Consider the following 19848-nt stretch of genomic DNA (forward strand, 5'->3'; position numbering starts at 1 on the left):
TGGGGTAGAGACAAGATAATTAGGTTGGATGTAACAATGTGTCTATGATATATAAAGTATTGTTTAGAATACTTTTAGACTGTGAGCCCATTGTTGGGCAGGGATTGTCTCTGTTGCTGAATTGTCCATTCCAAGCGCTTAGTCCAGTGCTCTGCACACAGTAAGCGCTAAATAAATACGATTGAATGAATGCTGTGCACACAGTAAGCGTTCAGTAAATACGATTGAATGAATGAAGGAAGGAAAGAAAGGGAATGCCCAGCAGCAGCTTTGTTCTAAAAGCGGAAAAGTTCCCTGCATGATGCCATGCTCACAAGAACTAAGAGTCTCCGTAAGCTGTGAGGTAAGAAAAGCTGGAGATGAAGAAGAGTGGGCAAGTGCCAGTGGGAAGGGAAGGGGGTACCCCACTCCCCAAAAGATAGATCTTCAGGCGTGGCGGGGGTGTGAGCCGGGACCACCGAAAACTCCCCTTCTGCCACCGAAGGACGATGGACCTCAGTCTGAGAAACATCGGAGAAACGGACTGTTCCATTATTTCACTTCCGTTAACGGTGTAATGTTTTGGTTTTTTATTAACATTTGTCGCAACTTTTTTAAATCGACATGATGATGAATAATTTCATAGCAGAATGAAGGGGAAAATATTCTTCCCTTCGGTATTTTAAAATACCCGCGAAGAAGGATGGATAGGAAAAGCACGTAATAGTTTCTGTGGATCATTTAACGTTCTGCTTTCGTACTGATGCTCGTGGAGCACGTGAAGTAGTATTTAAATCTAATTGTGTCAGAAATGCTCTGTGCATTCCTCTACCTTTTTGTAGTAGATGTTGATTCTTACAGATTCTTTTTTGGTTTTTTTTTGTTTTTGTTTTTTCCATGTGCCCAGCAAAACTGTTCATTGTGGGATCTAATACTTCATCCATCAAAGATTCAGTTGACATTGGTAAGCACAAAACTGAGATACTCTGATCGTTGATATATGGAATTTTAAGTAAATGCGGCTAAGTAACTTAGCACTCATTGATAGAACCTGAAAGAACGGGAGATGAAAAGAATTTTAATAAACGAGTGTGGTTCCCAACTCCCTTAGGTTACTGACTCTGCAGTTAATGGATATATTACTGTAACACTAAGGGCTAGTGAATATTTTGATGGCCAGGAGATCTTTAGAACTCGTCTTCGAGGCCGAGTATTTGTATTTAGTCAAACACTTAGAAGTTTCAAAGAAATAATAATGAATTAGTGTCCCATTTTTAAGAACGCCACTTCGTACATTTGTCTCCTTAATTTCGTAACAAGTGACTATTGTCTTGTCTTGAAAATATATTTGGTATAGAGGAAAAAATAATTTCCCAAATTTGATTTATCCAATTCAGTTTACATGTTGCATTTACCAGTATCAATTTCTCAATAAATAACCATTTACTATGAGAAGCAGCATGATGTAGTGAAGAGAGCATGGGCCTGAGAGTCAGAAGGTCATGGGTTCTAAACCTGGCTCCGCCACTTGTCTGCTCTGTGACCTTGAGCAAGTCACTTCCCTTCTCTGTGCCTCGGTTACCTCATCTGTAAAATGGGGATCGAGACTATGAGCCCCATGCGGGACAGGGACTGTGTCCAACCCACTTTGTTTCCACCCCAACGCTTAGTACAGCGCCTGGCACATAGTGTTTAACAAAGGCCACAGTTATTATTATTATTATTGTTATATGCTCTGGCCTGCTTAATTTTCCCCCCGGTTTTCTTCTGATTGCCAGTTAGCCAGAAGTACAATCCGGTGAGTCGTTATTTTATAATGCTCTTAAAGTTTGACTCCCAACTTGAGTGGTTCGTTGGGGTTTTGGTTTTTCTTTTTAATTCACTGATTGTTTATCTCTTGCGTGGGAATAAACTGTCATTTGAAAATATACCCGTACGAAAGCTACGCACGATAGTTAACCGACAAACCTAGGTTAGGTGTGTAACTGCCAGAAGTGAATTTACTTAACCAGGTCTCCAACTCAGCCTTCCTGCTGAGATTCGGAAGGGGTGGAGAAGTTGGGTCCAGCCAGCAGCCTCGGTGGCCTCCGAGATCCACCCGTGAGCTGGCAGCGAGGAGCTGGGTCTTCTCCCGACCTCTGGGAAAGATAGTAGAGCTGGGAAAGCCGAGCGGATCGGAGATTCGGGAGTCAGAGGAGGGGGACGTGCCTCTCTAATTCTGCCATGGGGCAGCAGGCAGCAGAGACAACCAGATTACCTTGGATTTAGAACAGTGCTTGACACACAGAAAGCACTTAACAAATACCATCCTCATTAGTATGATTATTTTCTTTTTTAACCGTGTCTGCTAAGCGCTTACTCTATGCCAGACCCTGTATCGAGCGCCGGCGTAGGTACAAGCTAATAAGGTCCGTCACGGTCCACGTCCCACACGAGGCTCCCGGCCTTAGTCCCCATCTCACAGATGAGGTAACTGAGGCCCAGAGAAGCGAAGCAGCTTGGCCCCAGTCCCACAGGAGACAGTAAGAATAACGTTGGTATTTGTGAAGCGCTTACTAGGTGCAGAGCACCGTTCTAAGCTCTGGAGGAGATACAGGGTAATCACGTTGTCCCACGTGAGGCTCACGGTCTTCATCCCCATTTTACAGAGGAGGGAACTGAGGCACAGAGAAGCTAAGCGCCCCGCCCCAAGTCACACAGCTGACAAGTGGCAGAGCCGGGATTAGAACCCAGGTCCTTCTGACTCCCGGGCCTGAGCTCCGTCCACTAGGCCACCCTGCTTCTCCAAGCCTGACGGGGAACTTGAGAAATGCCCTCCGACTGCCGCAGTCCAGGCTTGTGAGCGAGCTCAGCCTCCACCGGACTTGCCTGGCGGGTTCACGGAAACGGACGCCAAAGGAGGGTGGAGGAAAAGCTTCTTTCAGACCGGGAACGACGTGGGCTTCATTAGGTGGCCCAGCTTCCGAGCGAGCGAAGCGCGTGTTCCGAACCCGATACAGACCACCCTGTTTTCCCCTTTCTCTCCGCAGCCTGCTCTGTCCTGGGGATCGCCCAGCTTGACTCTGTAATCGTAGCTTCACCTCCCGTCGAAGATGGAGTTAGTCTCTCCCTGGAACACTTGCAGCCGTACTGGGAGGAACTGGAAAACCTAGTTCAGAACAAAAAGATTGTTACTATAGGGACCTCCGACCTAGACAAAACACAATTGGAGGAACTGTACCAGTGGGCCCAGGTAAGGACGGGAACGGTTCAACGGGGGGACACTGCCTTCCGAGTTGTTGTTTCCGCCCTCAGCGGCCACTGGCAGACACGCCGTGCCAAGGCCTGCCTGAGGAAGGCCAGCCCCGACCTCTCTCCTCTGCGGTCTCGCGTCTCCGCCCGCCTGCAGGACATCTCTACTCGGGTGTCCGGCCGACGCTTTAGCTCAAGAGGCCTTCCCCGACTGAGCTTCCCCTTTTCCCTTCTGCTCCCTCTCTACCCGCCCCCTTTTCCCCCCCTTTCCCTCTGCTCCTCCCTCTCTCCCTTCCCCTCCGTACTGTGCTCATTTGTATATATTTTTACTACCGTATTTATTTTGTTAATGAGGTGTCCATCCCCTTGATTCTGTTTATTGCTATTAAGGTGCCTTGTTTTTGTCCATCCGTCTCCCCCGACGAGACCGCGAGCCCGTCAAAGGGCAGGGACCGTCTCTATCTGTTGCCGAATTGTCCTTTCCAAGCGCTTCGTACAGTGCTCTGCACATAGTAAGCGCTGAATAAATACGATTGAATGAATAAACTCCTCATCTTCCCGCCCAAACCCTGTCTTCCGACGGACTTTTCCGGTCCCCGTACACGCAGCCCCCTCATCTCACAAGCCCGTAACGTTATCCTTATCCTCCACTCCTCTCATTCAACCCACGAGTTCGGTCTGTCACCGGATCCTGTCTGTCGAATTCACCCTCTCCTGCCCATCCGAACTGCTACTGTGCCGATCCAAGGATTTATCATATTCCGCCTCAGCCTCCTTACCTTCCTGTTTCTCCCCTCTCCGGTCAATGAAAATGGTGTTTATTGAGCGCTTACTATGTGCGGAGCACTGTCTTAAGAGAAGCAGTATGGTATAGTTCGTTTCATTCATTCAGTAGTATTTATTGAGCGCTTACTGTGTGCAGAGCACTGTACTAAGCGCTTGGAATGGACAAATCGGTGACAGATAGAGACGGTCCCTGCCCTTTGACGGGCTCACGGTCTGATCGGGGGAGACGGACAGACGAGAGCGATGGCGATAAATAGAATCAAAAGAGCCCGGGCTTGGGAGTCAGGGGTTGTAAATTCTAATCCCGGCTCTGCCACTTGTCAGCTGTGTGACTTTGGGCAAGTCACTTCACTTCTCTGTGCCTCAGTTACCTCGTCTATAAAATGGGGATGAAGACTGTGAACTCCATGTGGGACAAGCTGCTGACCTTGTATCTACCCCAGCGCTTAGAACGGTGCTTGGTATATAGTAAGCGCTTAACAAATACCATCATCATCATTATCATTATTATTATTATTATTATTACTACTACTAAGTGCTGGGAGATACGATAGAATTGGTAGACGCGTTCCCTGCCCACAGGGAGCTCACAGTCTAGAAGGGGAGACAGGCACTGGGGAAGCAGCGTGGCTCAGTGGAAAGAGCCTGGGCTTGGGAGTCAGAGGTCATGGGTTCGACTCCCGGCTCTGCCACTTGTCAGCTGTGTGACGGTGGGCGAGTCACTTCCCTTCTCCGTGCCTCAGTTCCCTCATCTGTAAAATGGGGATTAACGGTGAGCCTCACGTGGGACAACCTGATGACCCTGTACCTACCCCAGCGCTTAGAACAGTGCTCTGCACGTAGTAAGCGCTTAACAAATACCAACATCATTATTAAAATATACATATCTAAGTGCCGCGGTACTGAGGTTCCTTTTTCTAAAATACTGTTCATTCCACGTCTCCCGACTCAAGAACCTCCAGTGGCTTCCCAACCACCTCAGCATCGAACAAACTCCTTTTCATCAGCTTTAAAGCCCTCGATCAGCTCACCCCCTCCTACCTTACCGCACCGATTTCCTGTTAGAATCCAGCCCACCCACTTCTCTCCTCTAATACCAACCTGCTCCCTAGAGAAGCAGCACAGCCCAGTGGAAAGAGCCCGGGCTTGGGCGTCAGGGGTCGTGGGTTCGAATCCCGGCTCTGCCACCCGTCAGCTGGGTGACTGTGGGCGAGTCACTTCGCTTCTCGGTGCCTCAGTGACCTCCTCTGTAAAATGGGGATTAAGACTGTGAGCCTCACGTGGGGCAACCTGATTATCCTATATCTCCCCCAGCACTTAGAAAAGTGCTCCGCACATAGTAAGCGCTTAACAAATACCAACATTATGATTAAATCACTAACCCTTTGCCCAAGTCCTCTCTCCGGCGTGCAACTCCCTCCCCTTTCGTATCCTACAGCCCACCACTCTCCCCACCTTCAGATAAAAACACTTCTAAAATCACACTGCCCCGCTCACCCCTTACTGCCCCAATCCCCTCTCCATTCTGTTCCACCGTTGCACTTGGATCTGTATCCTGGTTCATTCGTTTGATGGTATCTCTTGAGCGCTTACTGTGTGCAGAGCACTGTACTGAGCGCTTGGAAAGTAGAATTCGGCAACATATTGAGAAAATCCCTACCCAACGGGCTCACGGTCTAGAAGGGAGCGGAGAGACAACCAAACAAGTGGTCAGGCATGGGTAGCGTCAGTGTAAATAAATAGACTTATAAATATATGCACATCATTAATAAAATAGAATAATTAGAACAATAAATAAGTAGCACTTGATGTCCGCCCTCAGTCCCACAACATCAACGTGGCTCGGTGGAAAGAGCCCGGGCTTGGGAGTCAGAGGTCATGAGTTCGAATCCCGGCTCTCCCACTTGTCAGCTGTGTGACTGTGGGCGAGTCACTTCCCTTCTCGGTGCCTCAGTTACCTCATCTGTCAAATGGGGGATGACTGCGAGCCCTACGTGAGGCAACCTGATGACTCTGTATCCACCCCAGCGCTTAGAACAGTGCTCGGCACATAGTAAGCGCTTAACAAATACCAACATTATTATTATTATTATTACCCCAGCGCTGAGAACAGTGCTCTGCACATGGCGCTTAACAAATACCAACATTTTTTATCTGTCATTTTTTTGGATATCTGTCTCTCCTTCTAGACGGTAAGTTCTTGGTGGGCAGGGAACGTGTCTACGGACTCTCTAGTCTTGTACTTTTCCCAAGTGCGTAGCGCAGTGCTCTGCAGGCAGTGCTCTCAATATATCATTGATAGAGTTTAGGTTTTAGGGTGGGTTTTGTTTTTTTTTTTTTTATCGTATTTGTCTTTCTGACCAGTCCGCAGAAAGCAAACTGAACATCGTACCCGACAAATATTAGTTGAGATTGCAAACTGCAGTGAGGTCTATCCTTCCGCAGCCACGTGACCCCGGAAACCCTGGTGTCGGCGTATTCACCTGAGTAACCGAGGGCACTGAGGGCTGCGCTCGGCCGTCTTCCTCTCTGCCGCCCTCGGGTCTCGGGGCGCGACGCGGAGCTGCCGGCACCCCCGGCTATCGGCCGTCAATGAGGCGGACGCCTAGGTCGATCAGAGGTCCTGCACGAGGGTCCGACCTCGTCTCAAAGGTCACCCTCGCCAGCCCGGTCTCAACACGACTTCTGCCGGGCAAAATTGCCCCCCAAAATACTGGTGTCAAATCTTTTTGCAGCTCACTGGGTAGCGTGCTAATTATCATTAGGGTTATTAAGGAAAAAATATAGATCCCGTCTCATTTTATTTTTCCAGTGCACCATCAGACTGGCCCTAAGCTGCTGGGTTGTCAAAAATGTTGATTTAACTGTTCCAGATATAGAGTCACTGATGCAGGAAACATTGCCCATTAGGAAATATTCTTGGAATGACGCCTCGCTTCTCTGTGCCCAGCTGCACTGAGGCTTTGTAATTGGGTGAAATAGAAAAATGTGTGTTGAAAGGCCCCATATCTGGATAGGCAAAGTGTTTTAATTTTGTAATTGTAGTCAAAGGATTGAATTTCTCCACCGACATTAAGGAAGCAATAGTTTTTTTTGTTTTTCTTTTCACCCGTGTGCCAAATTGATGTTCATTCTTCCAATATTAAAAGCTGCTGCTGAAAATGTAATTTTGTGAGGAGTCAGCGTGGTCTGGTGTAAAGGGGCCGAGAGCTGGCACGCACAGCTTCAGATCCCAAATCTACCACTTGCCTACTTGCTATCTTGGGCAAGTCACTTAACTCTTCTGCGCCTCAGTTTTTCCCGCCGTGAAGTGGGGACGATAATGCCTGCCTCCTCCTAATTCACAAAGAATAGTGAGGGGAAAATGAGGTGATTGGTGCGTAAATGCTCTACAGATGTAAGGCATTATGAACCAAAACTTTTATTAATAATAATAATGCTGGTATTTGTTAAGCGCTTACTATGTGCAGAGCACTGTTCTAAGCGCTGGGGTAGATACAGGGTGGTCAGGTTGTCCCACTGAGGCTCACAGTCTTAATCCCCATTTTACAGAGGAGGTGAGGTAACTGAGGCCCAGAGAAGTTAATTGACTTGTCCAAAGTCACATAGCTGAGAAGTGGCAGAGCCGGAATTCGAACCCATGACCTCTGACTCCCAAGCCTGGGCTCTTTCCACTGAGCCACGCTGCTTCTCAAAGATGCATGGGACGAGTTCGATATAGATGCTTTAGTAGACAGCAAAATACATTTATTTCGCCAATGTATATATTCAGTACTGGATAGACAAGCATCTAGAGTGAGCTCTGGATACGGTGATTATGGTAATAACTGGAATACCCCTTGTTTAATGTGTTTAATAAAATTCACTTTGGTCAGGAAATACCATTTTCCTGCTTGCTTATTTTGAATCCCATTTTTATAAGCAATAAATTGACGTTGAAAGAGTTAAATAAAAAATACAGCTTATTCTCGAAAAAGTGCACCTTGTTGCCAAAGTGCTCCAAAGCTAAGCCTGTAACGATGTATATTTGTCTTTTTTTATGGTATTTGTTAAGCACATATCATGTGCCAGACACTGTACCACATATGAATAGGGTTATTAAGGAAAAATTATAGATCCTTTTCCAGTGCACCATTAGACTGGCCCTACGCAGACTTGGCTGCTGGGTTATCAAAAATGTTGATTTAACTATTCTAGATATAGAATTATCTGGCACATATTATGTGCCAGACAAGCAAATGAGGGTGGACACCGTTCATGTCCCCAGTGGAGCTCACAGTTTTATTCAGTCGTATTTATTGAGCGCTTACTGTGTGCAGAGCACTGTACTAAGCGCCTAGTCCCCATAGGTCCTTCTGACTACCAGGCCCGTGCTCTATCCACTAGGCCACGCTGCTTTTTCCATTCCTGTTACCTTTTAGAGAAGCAGCGTGGCTCAGTGGAAAGAGGCCAGGCTTGGGAGTCAGAGGTCATGGGTTCGAATCCCGACTCTGCCACCTGTCAGCTTTGTGACTGTGGGCAAGTCACTTCACTTCTCTGGGCCTCAGTTACCTCATCTGTAAAATGGGGATGAAGACCGTGAGCCTCACGTGGGACAACCTGATGACCCTGTATCTCCCCCAGCGCTTAGAACGGTGCTCTGCACGTAGTAGGCGCTTAACAAATACCAACATTATTATTATTATTTACTCCAGTTACTCTTTTTTTCTGAAAGTTAAATTTTGGCTTCTTCCCCGTGCCTTTCATGATGCCGTGAATTCTAGTCCTCTACTCACACTTGCAACTCGTCGTGGCTTTTGGTAGAAATAGCCCGTCCCCGCTTACGTGACGTGCTTGTATTTCCCATCTGATTCGTGAGACGCCATCATACCAGAATTGAAACTCCGGATAATCTGCTTTAGAGATGGAGAGGGTTTCGGCTTGTGGATTCGATAGTCAGAGTTGGAACATTACCAAATTTAATAATAACAATAATACTAATAATGTTGGTATTTGTTAAGCGCTTACTATGTGCAGAGCACTGTTCTAAGCGCTGGGGTAGACACAGGGGAATCAGGTTGTCCCACGTGGGGCTCACGGTCTTAATCCCCATTTTACCGATGAGGGAACTGAGGCACAGAGAAGTGAAGTGACTGGCCCAAAGTCACACAGCTGACGAGTGGCAGAGCGGGGATTCGAACCCATGATCTCTGACTCAAATTTATTGTAATGCTAGATCATTTTGTTTCATTCTTGAGACAGTGATGGATTCTAAATGACTGGTGACGGGTTGACAAATCAGTTGTAAGTGTTCTTATCCCGTTACAGTGATCATCTTTACGACGGCTGAAATTAATCCCAGCACATACATAGTTTATCTTATGCTCAGCATCGAGTGTTTCTAATTGCATATTCAATTCGCTCCTTTCACTGTGATGGATTTGCCCCATTTTCTGTTAAATTGTGCTTCCTCTTGCTTCTGCAGTTTGTAATAACTTTTGTCTGTCTGGTCACCCCGTTGTCGACGTCAGTGGAACCTCTCGAGCACTTACTCTGTGCAGAGCACTGTGCTAAGCGCGCGCTTGGGAGAGCACAGTGCACCCGAGTTGGTAGACACGTTCCCGGCCCACAGTGAGCTTACGGTCTGGAAGGCTGTAGAAACTCCTGGAGGGCAGTGATTGGTTCTGTTCGAACTCTCCCAAATGCTGAATACATAATGTTGGTATTTGTTAAGCGCTTGCTACGTGCCGAGCACTGTTCTAAGCGCTGGGGTAGATACAGGGTCATCAGGTTGTCCCACGTGAGGCTCACGGTTAATCCCCATTTTACAGATGAGGGAACTGAGGCACGGAGAAGGGAAGTGACTTGCGGTGCTTTGTACTTAATAGGTGCCTAGCAAATACCATTGACGATGCCGAGATGATATCCAAGTTGGCGTGTGCCAAAACTAGAGATTTTGTGCTTATAGTTTTGCGAGCATCTTGTTCTTTTCCCTTTCTTTTAGGTAAAGCCGAGCAGTAATCAGGTTAACCTTGCTTCTTGTTGTGTGATGCCTCCTGATCTGACAGCATTTGCTAAAGAGTTTGACATTCAGCTGCTGACTCACAACGATCCCAAAGGTGAGACTGAGCATTCCCTTAAATACGACTGGCAAGAATCTCCACTCGTAAAGAGTGGCGTTTTCAAAGTTAAGAACAGGCTTTTGGACCGTGATCCATCAAGCAGTGGCTTTTATTGCGCGCTTGTTGTGTGTGGACAAAGTACGGTACAGTATAAGTAGTAGACGTGATCCCTGCCCACAACGGAGCTGAATTTCTACGGGGGAGAGAGACGTGAAAAAAAAATTACAGATAAGGGGAGAGGGAGCAGAGGGAAAGGGGGGCTCAGTCCGGGAAGGCCTCCTGGAGGAGGCGAGCCCTCAGTAGGGCTTTGAAGCGGGGAAGAGAGTTAGTTTGGCGGAGGTGAGGAGGGAGGGCGTTCCGGGACAGCGGGAGGACGTGGGCCGGGGTCGACGGCGGGACAGGCGAGAACGGGGGACGGCGAGGAGGTGGGCGGCGGAGGAGCGGAGCGTGCGGGGTGGGCGGCGGAAAGAGAGAAGGGAGGAGAGGTAGGAGGGGGCGAGGGGATGGAGAGCTCGGAAGCCAAGAGTGAGGAGTTTTTGCTGGATATGGAGGTCGACAGGCAACGACTGGAGATTTTCGAGGAGGGGGGTGACGTGCCCAGAACGTTTCTGTAGAAAGATAATCCGGGCAGCAGAAGGAAGTATAGACTCAAGTGGGGAGAGAGAAGAGGATGGGAAGCAGCGTGGCTCACTGGAAAGAGCACGGGCTTTGGAGTCAGAGGTCATGGGTTCGAACCCCGGCTCTACCACTTGTCAGCTGTGTGACTGTGGGCAAGTCACTTAACTTCTCAGTGCCTCAGTTACCTCATCTGTAAAATGGGGATTAAGACTGTGAGCCCCACGTGGGACAACCTGATTCCCCTGTGTCTACCGCAGCGCTTAGAACAGTGCTCGGCACATAGTAAGCGCTTAACAAATACCAACATTATTATTATGGGAGACCGGAAAGGATGCTGATGCAGTAATCCAGTCGGGTTACGATGAGTATCTCATGTATCCCCTATCCTGAAAAAAAATAATCCTCCAGTTATCACCCCATCTCCCTCCTACCATTCCCCTCAAAACTCCTTGAGGGAGTTGGCTACATCAGCTGCTTCCACCCCCTCTCCCCCGAGTCTCTGCTTGACCTCCTCCGTTCCGGCTTCCGCCTCCTTCACGCCACAGAGGCTGCCCTACGTGAGGTCACCGATGACCTCCTCCTTGCCAAATTTGCCCCTGTGTAAGGTACAAGGTTTGTTTCCTTCTTAAGAGCACCTATCTAGCTGGAATCGTCCCGGGCAATCGTTGCAGAGATGAGCTGTTCTGGTTGGGGTTAACCCTGATCCCCCTCTCCCTCTTTGAGGATTCCTGCCCGCCCAGCCAAAGAAGCCTAACACTTGAGCCTGGGCTTCGATTTGGGGATCATTTCATCCGACTGCTGTTTATTCGGCGATTTAATAGTCCGTCGTGACGGTGACGCATACCAAACGTTGCCACGATCGGGCGGATACCCCTGTGGTTATTTTGATTTTTAAACGGGGCATAGGCGGTCTCTGGTGGGCCACAGAAAGTAGCTGTCCAGGGCTGCTCATGCCCCTTTTGTCAGCTCGTAGCTGCCCTCCTGAATCTGCAGTGCCGTATTTGATTTTCTGGATTTTAGGGGCCTGGAACTCAGCTGTCTCACAGCTACAGGTGGAGGTTTGGTTTTTTGGGGGGGCCCCAGGTCCTGCTGAGCCCCTTGACTGTGGCAGACCTCAGTCCAACAACCACAAAAGCCTCAGCCTTGGCAGTGCCACTTAGGGGCATATGTGCACCCACTCTGGCCCATTTAAAGATAAATAATAAAAATAATGGCATTTATTAAGGGCTCACTATGTGCCTTTGAGCCCGCATCTGCTCTGTGGTGGGGTGCAGTTCATTCATAAGGCAGGGGGTTGTCTGCTGGTTTTGAGGTAGCTCACTAGAGAACGCAATTCAATAGAAAAGGGTAAGCCATTATGTGAAGAAATAATGTGACCAATTCACGAGGTGCAAAGATTTTGGTCCCATGAGTATCTGATAGATGAGTCTCTGAGAACTGTCCAACACAAAGGCAATTTCCACACCCCATCTTTTGGAGGGAGATTTTTTTTTTTTTTAGTTGTATTTATTGAACGCTTACTAAGTGCAGAACACTTACCTCCGGTAAGAAGAATACAGTGTAGGAGACACATTCCCTGCCTGCAACGAGCTTACAGTCTAGAGATGAATTTACCCTAGTTTAACAGCTTACAGTTTGATTACCCTTCAGTTCACTCTATTAGAGGCGGAATGGCAAAACAGTCAACTCTTATCAACTTAAATCATGATCCGAGAACTGACTAATACTGTGACTGTGGAGGAGGAGAACAAGACCCTAATTTTTGTCTTTTCAATCATTTTTTACTATTCCTTTCCCACCGTACCCTTACAACACATTACCAGATGGCTTATCTTCCTCTCTGTATTCTAACCTCCCTGCCTTATTTATTTTGTCATGAGCATCTTAGAAGATCGGTCAGTTATTTTTAATCCACTTTAAGCCTCACTCCTTTGCAGGTTTTGCTCTCGGTGGAATTTCCCGAAGAGCACAGTTAGTGGAAAAAATAAAGTCTTGAGCCAGGATTATTGGATGATCAGTTTTTCAAAGAAAAGTGTTTGTCTTCCCCTCTAGAGTGTAAGCTGGTTGTGGGCAGGGAGTTTGCTAATTCCGCTATATTGTGCGCTCCCAAATGTTTAGTACAGTGCTCTGCATATAGTAAGCGTTCACCAACGTGGCTTAGTGGAAAGAGCACGGGCTTGGGAGTCAGAGGACGTGGGTTCTATTCCCGGCTCTGCCACTTGTCCGCTCTGTGACCTCGGGCAAGTCGTTTCACTTCTCTGAGCCTCCGTTATTTCATCTATAAAATGGGGATTAAGACTGTGAACCCCCCAGTGGGGCAATCTGATTACCTTGTATCTATCCCAGTGCTGAGAACAGCTTGGCATATAGTAAGCGCTTAACAAAGAACATCGTAATTAGCAGTAGTAGTAGTAGTAGTAGGATTAATAAATACAATTGATTGATCCACAGTGGCTAGGCCTTTCTTATATTCTCACTCACTAAGGCTGTTTTGCATTCTTAGCGTAAGGTTCTGAGTCTGGCCCCTGTCAAATGGGCCAAAACATCTTCGGCATAAAATTTGGATTATACCGGAATGTTATGTGACTATCTTTAACTTTTTTTCCCCCCAGAACTTCTTTCTGAAACAAATTTCCAAGCAACTCTTCAGGAAAGTTTCCCAGACATTCAAGCAAACGAGTGGATACCGCTGTGGCTTCTACGGTATTCCGTCATTGTGAAAAGCAGAGGGATTATCAAATCCAAAGGCTACATTTTGCAAGCTAAAAGAAGGGGGACTTAATGCTTTCTGGTGTCATGTTTTGGAAAAGTAACTTTTTTTGGTGGGGGGAGCAAAAGAAGTGAAAATCCAGAAACTGTCAAGACCAAAACTTTACAAGTGACACGTGAGGGCAAGATTTTTGCAGGTGAATCGGGCAGGATGTAGTCAAGTACTAAATACATCCTTTCTTGCCTCAAGACCAGTTCTCTATTGTATAAAATGTATTGTTTTGGGGAAGCTATTATTTTCTAATTGAGATTGCCTATAAAAAATACTTGGAATTTATTTCCTCCTTATTTTTATGAGTAAGTCGAGAAAATTGTTGCTAGATAAATTTGGGCTGCAGGCATCAGAGTAATAAGTGTCCACTTATTCGTCATATGCCGGATTAAGCACCCTCATTTTGATTTGCAAAAGTATTTTTTCATGAATTGTTTCTTGGCTCCCTGATACTACTAAAGATTGTTTAATTACCGTTCTTAGAACTTCAAACACTGGAACAGAGTTTAGGGTTTTTATTCACTAGTGAAAGTTACATCGCGAAGTTAAGATAAATCCGCTTGAAGCAGTACAGACAAAATTAGTCCTGAAATCCTTGCGTGGAAATTTGACTCTTTCGTGGACCTCGTGATCTCTTAATGTATTCTTGAAATGTAGCTGCAGATGTTTGCCCCGTGGCTCCCGGGCATTCACCTCTTGCTGGGTAAAATAGGTGGACAAACAGAGAGAACTTGAAATCACTAAATATCGTGTTGGATTTTTTTTGAAGCAAGTAAAAGCCGAGCAGGGGTGAAAAGAATCCCTGAATAGCCAGAAAGTGTTCCCATTCCTTTCACGTGTATTCCGAGTGTTCTGAAGCGAAGACTACCTGAAGAATCGAAGCAAAAATTATAAAAAACAGTTGTCAGTGTCCACTTTAGATCATGTTAAAGACTTCTGGGCCTGTTAAGCCTCGTTCCAAGTGACAGAAGGACCATCATGGCTTTATAAAGCGCCTTTGTTCCATAGAATTCAAAGCCTCCCTCATTTTTATCATCCCAGTATCTCTCTGAGGTAGGAAGAGACAGCAGGTGTAGAGATTTTACAGATGATGAAGAAAGAGGCGCAAGGAGGGTAAATGGTTGTCTTCAGCAATGCATATATGCAAGCATTTTTGATCCCTGGGTCCAGAGGAAGAAAAACAGGCTTTCCCTTAACTGAGAAAAGAATGAGGAAGGATATTTCTAAATTTCAGGGTTTGCTTTTCCTGTTTCAGATGGACTTTGAAGCTGATCGGAAATCTGATAGGAACTGTGGAGGTGGTTTTAGCCACTTAGTTTTCTTAGTAAAGGTGTAATCTTAATTTGATTTAGACGCTGAGCTTGTCGAAGCTGAAAGCATTTTTATATGGACTTTCTACGGTGTTTTCACATAAACAGCTTCTTTGACTTCGGAGAATGCTCTGTGTTCTTAGAATTTTGAGTCTTTAAAAAAGTTTACAAGTTAATCAGCTTTCACTCTAGCAATCTAAACATCTAAAATGTTGACTTTTTCAAATGAAACTTGAAATTACTGGCATTTATAGGAAGTTTTGGTAGGAAAAGAGAAAAGTCTTAGGCTGATAATGCTTATGCCAAATTCTGTTTGTACTTTGCCTTCAATTTTTTATTTAATTGCCCCAAAGAATAGAAATCCATAAGGGTAAAGATGAATGTCATTTTACAAGTGAATTTTTATCATTCACCCTGTTTTTTTTACTGGCTAAAATCGTATGTGCTTTATTGATAAAACAATCTCTGGTGAAGGCTACTTGTTGGTCAGTAATGACTGAAGTTATTCCGTTCCTTCTATAAAAGAAGTGGAAGTTAACTGTGACGGGCCGAGATTCCCGTGTAAAAGTCAGAGTCCCTATTTCAAGTAAAGCCACCGGAAGACTTGTTTTATTAGTAAATTGTAATGATTGAACGGAGCGTCTCAAAGGCCTCGTTTGTTTTGTGTGGATGGCTCATCCGACTTCTGATTCAGTGCCTAATTGTGACTGACATTGATTGTACTGAGTGTTTTTTTCAAAAATTCTGATGACTTAAGTGTATTTAAGTGTATTCATAACATCTGCTTTTAGCATTTCCTCCGTCACCTGTTTCCACACGAGTGATGCCGGCAGCTGATGTGTTAATACCGAATGGCGTATTGATAAAGAACTCCTCTCCGTCTAGAAAGATTTAGAGAAACTCGGAACAATTCGCTTTTTATTCTGAACTTTTCCGTTTACCGTTAACTGCCTAACGCTTCAAAACGTGTCACTCTTTTTCCGTCGGAATTCTAAAATGAAAGAGAGAAATTTGGCTCTCTGAATTTCCCGACTTTGTAAATTCAAGGTCCCAAAAATCTACTGTTAGGAGAGGAAAATGTGATTTATTATTATTATTATTATTTTTTAAATAAGCATCCACTTCTTGGAGTCGTTTCACTCGAGATATAAATAAATGCAAACTGCTAAATATTCATTAACAAAATTTATATATTATAATTTTCCCTGCCACTAATCCATTCGAATAAAATGTGAGCTTGTGTCCTGAGTCTTGCCGTTTCCTTTTTCAGAACTTTCCTTCCTCAGAGCCAGTGATGGCATTAAACTACCTTTGCCTAGGTCTCAGAGTTTTAGATAATTCTAAACAGACGATGCTTCCAGATATTTCAAGCGTACATTTTTTTTTTAAGTCCTTAATACAACAAACTCTGGTTTACATGTGGCTTATTCAAGTAACGAGTGGTATTCCCCCCCAAAACTCGGGAAGTTCATATGTCCACCGATTATATTTTGAATGTGCCCTCTTGTTTCTAACACCACAAAAAAAAAATATTTTGTTGAAATATCCTAACCTGTTTGGGCGAGAAGGAGCAAATGGAAGTAGGAGAGGAGAATTAAGTGGAGCATGCAGGGTGAAACTTGCAGAAGAAAGACCGTAAAATTGTCCAAATTCCAAAGGAAGGGTTGCTCTTTGGGAAGCAGTGCATCCTAGTTGAAAGAGCACGTCCTGGGAGTCAGACGGCCTGGGTTCTAACCCTGGCTCTGCTCCTCGCCTGCTTTGTGACCTTGGCCAAGTCATTTCAGCGTCTCTGAACCTCAGCTATTTCATCTGTAAAAAAGGGATTCAATCCAACTCCCTCCTTCGACTGAGCCCCATGCGAGACAGGGACCGTGCCCAACCTGATTATCTTATACCTCACCCCAGCTCTTAGTACAGGGCCTGACAGGTAGTAAGCACCCTGTCCTCTCCTGCACTTTCCCGTCACCGTGGACGGCACGACATTCCTTCCCGCCTCACAAGCCCGTAACCTCGGTGTCCTCCTCGACTCCGCCCTCTCTTTCCCCCACACATCCAATCTGTCACCAAATCCTGCCGGTCTCGCCTTCACAACATCACCAAGATCCGCCCTTTCCTCTCCATCCAAACCGCTAACTTGTCGGTAGAATCTCTCATCCTACCCCGACTGGATTTCTGCATCAGCCTCCTTTCTGACCCCCCCCAACCTCCCGCCTCTCCCCACTTCAGTCCGTGCTTCACTCGGATTATCTTTCTACAGAAACGTTCAGGGCGGGTCACCTAGAGGCTTTCCCACAGCTTTTCCCCAACTTCCTCTCCCTTCCACAATGCTGATACACTTAGCTCCGTAATTCCGGTAATAATGGTTTTCTTTAAGTGCTTACTAGGTGCCAAGCTCTGTACTAAGCGCTGGGGTAGATGCTAGACACTCAGGATGGACTTAATCCCTGTCCCACATGGGACTCACAATCTAAATAGGAGAAAGAACAGTTACTGAATCGCCGTTTTGCACATGAGGGAACTGAAGCCCAGAGAAATTGGCTGGCCCCAGGTCATACAGCAGACAGGCGATAGAGTCAGGATTAGAACCCAGTTCCTCTGATAGCCAGGCCCGGGCTTCTTCCACTAGGCCGTGTCGCTTCTCTGTACCCGTTAAACTCTCAATAATAAAAATAACTGTGGTATTTAAATGCTTAGTATGTGCGTGGACACAAGTAAATCGGTTTGACCATAGTCCCTGTCCCACGTGGGGCTCACAGTCCCAGTCCCCATTTTACAGATGAGGTAACTGAGGCTCAGAGAAGCGAAGTGACTTGCCCAACGTCACAGCAGACGAGAGGCAAGACGGGGATTAGAACCCGTGACCTTCTGACTCAGGCCCGGGCCCTATCTAGTACGCCCCACCCACGGCAATTATGTTGGGCTTTGTTTTATGTATATAAATGTCTGCCTTCCCCACTAGACTATAAACTATAAACACGTTTAGTAATGTTGGTATTTGTTAAGCGCTTACCAGGTGCAGAGCACCGTTGTAAGCGCTGGGGTAGATACAGGGTATTCAGGTTGTCCCACGTGAGGCTCACGGTCTTCATCCCCATTTGACAGACGAGGGAACTGAGGCCCAGAGAAGTGAAGTGACTTGCCCACGGTCACACAGCTGACGCGTGGCAGAGCCGGAATTTGAAGCCAGGACCTCTGACCCCCAAGCCCGGGCTCTTTCCACTCAGCCACGCGGTTTACCAACCGCACTCTCCCAAGCTCTTAGTACAGTGCTCTGCACACAGTAATCCTGCAGTAAATACGAGTGATTTATATTTTCGGAAAGAGCGCGAGTCCCTTGTGGCGGGGAGCACGTCACTTCTCCGTTCCGTGTCTCCCAAGGGCCTGGTAATAATAATAATAATGTTGGTATTTGTTAAGCGCTCACTGTGTGCCGAGCACCGTTCTAAGCGCTGGGGTAGACATAGGGGGATCGGGTTGTCCCACGTGGGGCTCACAGTCTTCATCCCCATTTTACAGAGGAGGGAACTGAGGCCCAGAGAAGTGAAGTGACTCGCCCACAGTCCCACAGCCGACAAGTGGCAGAGCCGGGATTCGAACTCGTGAGCCCCGACTCCAAAGCCCGGGTTCCTTCCGCTGAACCGGTACAGGGCATGGCACAAAGCGGCAAGTTCGACCACAATAAATCCCGGCATTATTCCTTTCGGCGGGAATATTCCTGGCAGGGAAGAGAGAGGGTGATTGACACAGCACAAAATACGAATGCCGGAATCAATTCCTTCTCACGACTTCTTGGTCCTGCAACGTCAGGGCTGATAGATACCCGTGACTCTCCATGGCAGATTCCGAATTCTCACTGACGCAAACCTTTATCCGGGTGCTGGTTATTCTGTGGCGGGAATATCATAATTAAGCAATGAATCAATATTATTTATTGAATGCTTATTCCGCAGGGCACCGTACTAAGTACTTAAGAGAGTGAAACGGAGTTAGAAGAGCCCGCTTCTGTTCGGGAACCTATCAAGGCAGTCAGAACCAACTTTTGCAGGTACTGTTTTAGGTGCCTATTTCCCTTTTTCTACTAAGTCTCTGCCCCCCCGGATGAAGACCAAACTACGGACCCGGAATTTAAGACATTCTGATAGTTTAAGGATTACTTCTCTGCGATGCCACGTGAACAATAACTGTCGTGCCTTCTTCTCCTCCTACATCCCTCTGCGTCGCCCCGATTTATCCCTTTTTAATCCTGATTTTATCCCTTTATTCGCCCCCCTCCCCTTAGCCCCCACGGCCCTTAGGTACATATCCCTAATTTATTTACTGATATTACTGTCTTTTTCCCCCTCTAGACTTTTGGCTCGTGGGCCGGGAACCTGTCTACCAACTCTATTATAGGGTAGCCTATAATATATAGAAAAGCAGCGTGGCTGAGTGGAGAGAGCCCGGGCTTGGGAGTCACAGGTCATGGATTCGAATGCCGACTCTGCCACCTGTCTGCTATGTGACTGTGGGCAAATCACTTCACTTCTCTGTGCCTCTGTTACCTCATCTGTAAAATGGGGATTAACTGTGAGCCTCACGTGGGACAACCTGATTACCCCGGATCTATCCCAGCGCTTAGAACAGTGCTCTGCACATAGTGAGCGCTTCACAAATACCAACATTATTATTATTAATCTCCCAAGTGCTTAGTACAGTGCTCTGCACATAGTAAGTGCTCAATAAATACCATTGATTATTAATAATAATAACGATGGCATTCGTGAAGCGCTTACTATGTGCAGAGCACTGTTCTCACCTCTGGGGTAGATACAGGGCCATCAGGTTGTCCCACGTGGGGCTCACAGTCTTCTTCCCCATTTTACAGATGAGGGGACTGAGGCACAGAGAAGTAAAGTGACTTGCCCAAAGTCACACAGCAGACAAGTGGCGGAGTCGGGATTAGAATCTGCATCCTCTGACTCCCAATCCTGTTCTCTTTCCGTTATGCCAAGCTGCTTCTCGCCCAGGGTCACACAACAGACAAGCGTGAGCTCGTTGCGGGCAGGGATTGTCTGTATCGTAC

The 19848-nt window shown here is 46.6% G+C and overlaps 1 protein-coding gene across 2 annotated transcripts in view; it reads left to right on the forward strand.

Annotated features, from left to right (window-relative positions):
- The window catches only part of GCLM (glutamate-cysteine ligase modifier subunit), a 28438-nt gene extending 12404 nt beyond the window's left edge, over positions 1-16034 (forward strand). For both annotated transcript variants that reach the window (XM_029063020.2, XM_029063021.2), the window contains 4 exons: positions 887-943; positions 3009-3211; positions 9980-10094; positions 13328-16034. In XM_029063020.2, coding sequence (XP_028918853.1) covers positions 887-943; positions 3009-3211; positions 9980-10094; positions 13328-13497 — 545 coding nt within the window. In that variant the 3' untranslated portion in view covers positions 13498-16034. The remainder of the gene's footprint in view (positions 1-886; positions 944-3008; positions 3212-9979; positions 10095-13327) is intronic.
- Positions 16035-19848: the final 3814 nt, after the last annotated feature.

Source organism: Ornithorhynchus anatinus, chromosome 4, assembly GCF_004115215.2.
Source record: "Ornithorhynchus anatinus isolate Pmale09 chromosome 4, mOrnAna1.pri.v4, whole genome shotgun sequence".
NCBI lineage: Eukaryota > Metazoa > Chordata > Mammalia > Monotremata > Ornithorhynchidae > Ornithorhynchus > Ornithorhynchus anatinus.